General features: G+C 34.5%; 1 protein-coding gene across 3 annotated transcripts in view; it reads left to right on the top strand.

The window, feature by feature from the left end:
• Positions 1 to 9,006, top strand: part of LOC113233602 (regulator of chromosome condensation-like) — a 30,279-nt gene extending 21,273 nt beyond the window's left edge. For 2 of the 3 annotated variants that reach the window (XM_026468753.1, XM_026468752.1), the window contains exons 13-14: positions 5,660 to 5,711; positions 7,300 to 9,006. In XM_026468753.1, coding sequence (XP_026324538.1) covers positions 5,660 to 5,711; positions 7,300 to 7,682 — 435 coding nt within the window. In that variant the 3' untranslated portion in view covers positions 7,683 to 9,006. Of the gene's footprint in view, positions 1 to 5,659; positions 5,712 to 7,299 lie in introns of those variants that run through there. The other variant, XM_026468756.1, reaches the window with a different exon arrangement.
• Positions 9,007 to 9,245: the final 239 nt, after the last annotated feature.

The raw sequence follows: 9,245 nt of genomic DNA, 5'->3' as shown, positions 1-9,245 counted from the left end.
AAAAAAATTTAAAAGGAAACTATCATTCGACAAATATCTATAGAGACAGTTTTGTGGATTATAGATGTATAATAAATAAGTTATGTTTTACCTGAAAATTATGGCATTGATTTCATGTGTTGATGTGTTATCACGTTATCAGTGAAGATCGAATGAGTTACTAGAGTACCTACCATCAGTTTACAGTGTCAGTTCTCGCTAGTAACCGTGGCCCTTCATAAAAGCACTTCGTCGAAGAGGTTGTTCCAAAGATAAATAATAATAATAAAGCACACACTCAACATAGCCCCGCACTAAGGAAACCCAGTGTCGCGGGTGCCATGGACACACACATAGTCAACCACGAATTGCACCCAAACTCACGAGACATCATACAACTATTTTCCCCGGCCCAGGAATCGAACCTGGGACCTCTGCGTGGCAGTCTGGCATGGTAACCGTCCGGCCACTGAGGCAGTTAAATACCATATTACCATACCAATATTATCTACCTGCTCTCTTCGAAACTGTTGGACAACTTTAACTGACCGCATTCCTCGAAACTGACACTGGCCCAAGCCTAGTGGTCGCAATTATGGAAATATTAATAAAAATTTGACATTATATGATCATTTGTACAGTCGATGCCGCCCCCTAACCGACCTGTTGATTCTGAGGGCATTCTTACGCATCCAACAGAAAATTTTTAACGAATTCCAGGTTTAAAATTGTTATTGAATTGATATTCAATTATTTTTTGCGAAATTACTCCACTAGTTTGTTATAATTATTAATACAAAGATCGAACACTCAGAAAAAATCCATATTCCAGGTTGTTATGTAATGTAGGTTTATATGTAAACAATAAAAGATGAAATTGGCTTCAAATTTTTTAAAACGTCATTCACACTTATAATGTAATAAGGATGTCAAGCCAAAATGAATTTCTTCACACTGATCTACTCAAAATAAAATAACCAGCCAGTCGTTTGATAAAACATCAGTTTATTATGGAGTTGTTATTAGTGAATATCTAAATATAAATATATTTAATATATATAATATAATAGAATAAAATCCATTTATTACATAACGCCGCAACACAATAATACACAGTAAGAAATTTAAAAAAAGATAAAGCTAAATTAAAACAAAAGTAAAATAGAATAAAAAAAAAATACAATTAAATAAAAATAAAGTCGTAGTAACAGGTAATGAAATGACCCACAAAGATTTTGAAAGACCACAACTCTTTTGTGTACGTACGTTTATGTATAAGCCGGTATGATTATAATGACATAAATATAGAATAAATTAGCGACAACTGTATCTGTAAACTCATGGTACAGGCATTATAAGAAACGTTTCGACGAAGTATTCTGTCCATCTACCTTCCCAGTACGTTTGGCCCGAGCTAAGGCACCCGTAAAACGACCTTCAATGCACAGAACCACATACCACATAAATACTAGTATAGTTTAGTAGTTAGTGGGCGGGGTCCGCGTTACCTAGCTTATGAACAGACGTTCATATGAGTGTCAACAGCGCGTCAGTCGTCGTTCAAATGTGATACGTGATTATTTTGTGGAAAAAATAGAAATTGTGCCATTATATCATGCCGCGTAAGAAGCCAAAGTTTAAAAAATACTCCAGGAGTGATTTCATTTCATCGATAAGTACTAAAACTCTGTATTTTCTAATATTTTGAACAATGCAATACTATAATTTCGAAACAAAACTATTTTCTTGCAACCCAGTAATAATGTATATTGATACATTGGTTGCTAGCCATGGCCGCCGTCAATAAAACAATTCCAATAACGCTCAATGAATTGCTTGCACTAGCGTCGTATTACACTTGGTACTGGGTCCGCGTGTTGTAATCAAATTATCGATATGTAGAAACTCTGTATTTAGAAACCCGGTTTTGATTTAGTTCAATTTTTTTTTTTAATATAGCGGTACCAATGTGTAAACATAAATTGTTAATTTAAAAGCTAACAATTTTGATTACTTAAATGTTTGATCCCAACCCTCGCAATTGTTTTTTTAAATTTTCAATTTAAGTAAAAACGATATATTAATGAAAAAAAGGAAGTATAGATAGAAGAGGTACAGTATCGATAATTTTACATTGCACGTAAGCTCGTGGAGTATCAAATGAAGACTTTATGACTGGAGATTTTCTTTCCCTTATCTACATGATTCCTATCTCCCTACTTGCTTATTATACGTCACCTTCATCCGTTTGAGTTCTTAGTTTTGTCACAGGCATGATTTACATTTGCAGTTTTTGTATTGATTTTTAGTTTCCCGCCGGATCATTTTTAAGAGAGAAACGGGCTGGAGTAACGGGCAATAAAAGCTGGGTACCTACTAAATGTAGCACCATTTGCTATAGGCATTTTATGGCATCGCATTAAATTATATACATATGAATAACAACCGAAAAATTCATTAAGAAATAAATCATTTGGTTAATCAGGTGGACATGAAACTCAGAGTCGCCTTCACAAATTATAGACCACATCTATTGATAAACTAAACAAATGATTCGCTTCTTCGACTTCGGAAATAAGTATCTTCATTTTCTTGACAAGCTCGTCGACGCTATGGGTGTAGTCATGTTCAGTCAGTTCAAAAAGAGGTAATTGTTGAACAAAGACATCACATTTCAGGGAGAATAAAGATTTTTATGATGACTGTGTTTTAATTTTTCTTGTGACCGGATTGACTTGAAATCTAGTAGGTTAATGAAAGTACGATGACAGCGTCAATCATTAATACAGTCATTGTAGCATGTACCTACGTATACGCACACGCCTGCGTAGTTAATATCAATTAATATTTGCGTGTAGTAAAACCTTATGCGTATTTGGTAACAAATGTGTGCGTGTAAAAGTTAGCTACGCTAGTTCTCGAAGAAATTGCTTTAAAGACCGTTTCCATATATTCCGTGATTAATCCTAATTATAGCAAGTATAAAGCAATGCCTTGTTCAATATTCCGCTAGTTATGAAACATAATGTCGATATCAATTAAATGTCACATCCCTATCTGTAGATTGCCAACTTTTTGCTTTTGTTACAAGAAGTTTATGTTCATAGGTTTCTTAGCTTTTATATGACTAGTAATAATAAAACCTTATTAGATCCAAATAAGTTTCAATTTTTTTTTTCAATAGTTTTTTTATTATTGTCTGTTTTCGTTTGATAATTTTTAACCAATCAAAATTAGGTTATCTTAGTACTAATGTAAGATTACGATTTCAAATGTGTGCGTGTTGGCGACACCGGTTTTGGTACAATTGTTGCTTGATGCCATTTCCATTCTTTTCTTTCTTCCGTGCTCAGAACGTATAGTACAGTCAGGACACTAATTATTTATATACGTAGGTAATTATTAATTTTTTTTTTATGTATTAGTACAATTTTATAAAATAGTAATAATTTCTTTATTCGTAAAAATATTCCAATTCTGTTCAAGATTCCAAGTCGGATTCCAATTCTGGATTGATATTTTCAAGAATATAATCAAACGTCTCTGCAGTCATTCTAGCGTAATTACCAGTAAAGTGAATAATTAACCTAACCTTTGCGACGAGTTGCTGCAACCACCAATTTTTCGGAATATTTAGGAAAATTCTGACAAAAAATATCAAATTGATGATAAATATACCATAAAAGACGTACAGGAAAGAAAGGTGCGTCGTGGCGGGGAGGCTACTTTCTTGCACCCGAAATAACATACAAACATTCTACAATATAAAAGAACAATAAAAAAGAAATTTAAATAATAATAAAATACAGTATATATAACAAAATACCATAATAATACATAAATTTAGACAAGTAATAGTTGTACAAATAGATTGTTGAACCCTGATTATTCAAACTAGCTAATAAGCAACATGTGGTCTTATTGCTAAGTAGTTTCTTCCTTAGGATTACAAACAAATAATATCATCTAGTATTATTTTAATTCTAATTATTTCCCTCAAGTATACTTTATAATAAGTGGTAGGTAATTGTTACAACAGGCGGCGGTGGCTCGGGTCTCGCCACTCTTGTATTGGGGTGGTAGATGGTGGTAAAAATCCGTTTTTTAACGTGAGTAAAATTGAACACAAACAAAAAAAAAATGAAACAATACATGACTATACAGCACAATTGGATACTCCCCAACAACCAAAGAAAATTGTAACGTATCTGCATATGTTTTGTGTACAATTTTGCATGCCTTGAAACACTTGTAACAGTTCTCTCTTCCCTGAATAAGTTCGTTATTAAGTATTGAAGTTCTCTATAAAGATTATTTTTAAATATCGTAGTTTGTATCTGTTATTAGTTATTAAAAAGGTGACGGGATAGTAATGTAGTGGTTTATTGTTAGTTAATTGGGATAAGTACGATGGGCCACAGAAAAATAGTACCTTACGTCTTTTTACGTAACGTTCAATTTTGGCTGTTCAAAAATGTCACAGTTTAACATTTTATGTGTGGCTGAGTGAATAAGACTTAGAATCTCAATACAATAAATAAAAACACCTTTTAACAAACGCGAGATAGTATTGCGGTGGTTTTCTGGTAATTGACATTTTTCAAGAGATTGTGTTGTTATGTGGTGGCAAATATTTTAAATTTAACCGTTTAGAAAATGCAAATGTGGTAACAAAATTATTCCATTTCTATAAAGTAATTATACGTTTTTTATAAAAAATAAACCAACTTCAAAAGTTTGTGGAATTGCATCCATTTGCCAAGTTTTTTTCAAAATGGTTAACGTAAAGTAATTGAAATCAATAACTCTGATTTATTGCCTATTTTGCTACCGTTGGAAGTGGAATGTCTTCTTCAAATTTAAATGGGACCAATACTGAGGTACCCTCTTGCCAACATAAAAAGAATTACCAAAATCGGTTCACGAAAGTAATCGCGTCACTTACTCACACACAAAAAAATACAGTCAAATTGAGAACCATCTTTTTATTAAGTCGGTTAAAAATGAGATGGTAAATAATTTACCATTATTTTATTAAAGGTTAAAAAATGCACCGATTTCCTAGGTTACCAGGTTAACTAGGTTATCCGTGCCGAACAGTGGAACATATGAGATAAAATTGGTTAGCAATACAGCCGTCAATTTCCGTAAAACTCGAATACCTCCGAAGCTCTTCTATATGTTAAAAATTAACAAGTACGAAGAATGTTAAATCAATTTATTTGTAATGAGATTCAGGCAGACGTCTAAGGGTCGTATTCTAGAACCCTACTCAATGCTCAAGTCAGGACTTGAGTATTGCAGTGAGCACTGAAAATCATACTGAAGTCAGGTCAAATCCTAACTTGAGCATTGAGTAGAGTTCTAGAATACGACCCTAAGAGCGGTTACACACGGTGACTCAACAGCGATACAGTCGCTAATCGTCTACATTCACACACGTACGCGATTTTAAGCAAACGCGCGATTGCATCGATACAAACGCGCGATTGCATCGCTACACTTGGTATTTGCATCGTTGCTTCAAATCGCCGTGTGTAACCACTAATAATTATTATTTTAGTTACTTTTGTGTAGGTAATGTTCCGTCTAGTGTCGTTTGTAGTTAGTAATAGATAGTATTTACAATTATTTTTGCGTTATTAATATCGTGAAAACTACAATGTTAAATTTTTTACAGAAGGTGAATGGCGACGAGAAGAAAGAGACCCCAATGGAAGTAGATGAAACTGGTGAGATTATTTTTAAAATAATAATAATCATTTATTTTATTAACTACTCGAGGCAAAAGTTAGTTAACCATTTGGTATATTTTAAATTTACTGTACTGGAGGGGCCGGGACTTACCTCGTGAAGGCACCTGCACATCCAGCAATTGAGTTTAATATAATGATTGTGAATATAATATTAAGTGGTTTTTAACATTGAATGAGCTTTTTATAACTTATTTTGAGTATTACTCGCGGACAATTGTACATTTAAGTTTTTGAACTCGGACGACAGTTTTGAGGTGGCCGGTGAGAAGGAGGATAATATTGCCAGAATGTCATGTTTTATGCGTTTGTGTTGTGTTTTTTGTGCTTAAAATAAATGTTATTAATTAATAAATACTAAAGAGGGAACTGAAACGGCGCATCGATGTATGTACTTATGCCGAAAATCTTACACATCGACTTTTTGGATAAAGACTTGGGCATAATCGGCTACCTTCGGCCGTTTCCGCCGTTTCCGCCGCGCGGAATACTAAGGGCCAGCTTAAACTAACGTACGGCAAGGCAGAGGACGTAAATTTATTAAAGTATATTACATGCTATTGCAATAGGAATAAGGCATAAATTTCAAAGATCGTGCGACTAAGAAAGAAATTTGCTACTCCAGAGCAAAAAAAAACTAGAAAGGGACAATTTTTTAAGGGGAATTTTGCTTATTTGTTATATGGACATCAAAACTATCGAATTATATTGATAAGAGTTAAGTATAATAAGTTCTGTACCAGATTGTGACCCTATTATGGCGACACATCATTATAAAGTAACAAGAAAGATATACTGTTCACAATTTGTTAATCATTTCCTTACTTAATTAATATACCCACTAATTTACCAAATACAAAAACGAAATGGGTTTGGATGAATAAATATCCTGGATCTTGAGTCCAATAATAAAATAAAAAAAATATCCAAACCGGAGTTTTCATAGGGGGTTATTTTACTCCCATTGCATAGTAAGTACTTTATCAGAGATTTCGAAACTTTAAAAACCTAGTAAGCGACACCACCAATGTTCGTTATGAATAACTCGATTCGAGTAAATGTAGCTTTATAAGTCCCAAAATATAAATATTCCAATTACAAAATTGTCCTTGGGCCTGTAATCTGCTAATGCCAGTTCTTTAGCAGTTTCCTAACAATACTGACAGATCTCAAAATGTCGGACAGCTGTCCGGGCGCTAATGTTAGATAAGTCGGTGCTTTCCCCCGAGGTTATGCATGTGCTGGCACGTGAAGAGACCCAAAATCGAGGAGGTTCTGCGTCGCTCCTAAAATGCGATTCCGCGATGGAGCCGGCGCGTCCGAGTAGTAGTGTATAAACATTTTACGTGTCATTACTGAATTTTCAGTGAGAACGTACGTAAAACCCTTTGTAATAAAATAAATGTTGGTTCATATAACGCCTTGCAAATTACGTGACCGAGGCATTGCGATCACAATTCATCACTACACTAAACTGCAATCGAGATTCCCATGTGAGCCGTGTGACGTGAGCCAACGCAGACGTCCCGAAACGCACTGATACAACACTATTTTTTTTATTTCACAGACAAACCACAAGAAAAGAAAGACAACACAACACCAAAAGACGAACAAAAAACAATCCCAGAAACAGAGATGAAAGAGGAACCCAAACCGGAAACCACAGACACGTCCAGTCAAGGCACTATCGAGTCCAAATCTGAAGATTCCCAAGACATCGAGATGACAGAGGAAAAGCCTGTTGAAAAAATCGTGGAAGACAAAAAGCAGGAAGAAAAGAAACCCGTTGAAAAAGTCCCAGAGGAAAAAAAACCTGTTGAAAATGCCCAAGATGAAAAACAGGAGGTCAACGGCACTGAAGAGGACAAACCGGAAAAATCTGAAACGATAGAGGTAAAAACCGTTGTTAATGAAAGTGTGAATGAACCCGCATTAACAACAACTGCGTGATGGTAAAACTTCAGTGTCCGTAGGTACATTTGTTTCATGTGACGAGTGTAATAATATTAATGTCTGTTTCCCGGCTTCGTTTCCCGATTGAACTTTTCTAAGTTTGAATGTATACAGCCACCAGAACTTATATAGAGTTTGTGGTCATCGCCATTGTGCGGAATTTCAAAGAAAGAACAACTTCCATTGGCAAAAATGTTACCATCACAGGGATCAACATTAACCTGACAACCAATTTGTTAATATACACTCCCGGTCACATAATTCGAGCCACTTTGTGTTGAAGATCTCATATCTCTGATCCCAGATATCGATACCTCTACTTTTTTGGTAATCTCTCTTTTTGTTTCTTTTTTTTTTTCACAAAATTTGTTTTCTTGTTTTTTTTCCGAATTTTGTTTTTTGTTTTTTATTTTTTTTCGCAAAATTCGGGGCGCATAATATTGGTATATAAAATAAGGCTGCTTACATTAAAAACAGAAAGTAACCACAAAATTAAGTTTGCCTAGTATAATTGGAGATATCGATATGTTAATAACTTGATCTCGCTAAAAATTACGATTAAGTTAGTTATGATAAGGAGGAGTAAAGTAACTTCATTTCCATAATACGTCCTTGTTGAAAATTTGAATTTGTACGACCGGGGAAAACGTTGTCTTCGATGGTAACAATATCATTGTATTCTAGCTCTTTAAGATTAAAAATTCAAGGTGGCTCGTATTATATGTCCGGAAGTAAAGTTCTCAATGTACAGAAAACTCCCTAATACAAATTATTTGCGTCTGATTCATTATATTCTTTTTTGAATGTTTCTTTTTATTTGATTATTGTTTTAGATTATCGCCTCTCTCATGGCCTAAATGAAGAATTTTGAATATTTTATTATTGGAGCGGCGATATTCCCCAGCAATTTACAGTCGGCCGGGGTTAAGGACTTAGGTTCATGAACCGGTGAAAGTTACGACGTGTTGTATCGAGTAGAACCGCTTTATTATTATTATATATACTCGACCCATAGGTATAAAACAGCCGTTTTTTTTTAAATCTGTTTCTTTTTTCGATCTCAGGCGGTTCACTTACGCATTTCCATTTTGGTAATTTTCAACATATGGGCAACTAAAGTCTATTTTTGACTTTGAAACTCCGCGACCCCAGTGAAGTTAAATCGTGCAAAATAGGTGCGCTTGCGTTGAATATTTTTTCATGCAGTTACTTTTAATTAAAATTAATAAAATAAATAACAAAAACGCAACTACAGTCACAGACACCACCACCAAAACTATACCAGACTCAGACAGAGTCGAACAATCAACAACCCCTGAATATCTCATAGAAAGGCGAAACACGTGTCTGGTGTATTTTTGGTGGTGGTGTTTGTGACTGTACTTGCACTTGTGTTATTTATTTTATTAATTTTATGCGGAGGGAACGTGGGAAAATAAGTGCATGAAAAAATCTATACCTCCCACCTAAAAGTAGGTAATACACGCGACTTTTAACAGCTATACAAACGCGAGATTGCATCTATGCAATCGCCATTGGGTCCCTAAATCTGTTAATCAT

The sequence above is a fragment of the Hyposmocoma kahamanoa genome, unplaced genomic scaffold (assembly GCF_003589595.1).
Source record: "Hyposmocoma kahamanoa isolate Upper Pololo Valley unplaced genomic scaffold, ASM358959v1 79, whole genome shotgun sequence".
Taxonomy (NCBI): domain Eukaryota; kingdom Metazoa; phylum Arthropoda; class Insecta; order Lepidoptera; family Cosmopterigidae; genus Hyposmocoma; species Hyposmocoma kahamanoa.
This window is presented reverse-complemented; position numbering and strand designations above follow the sequence as displayed.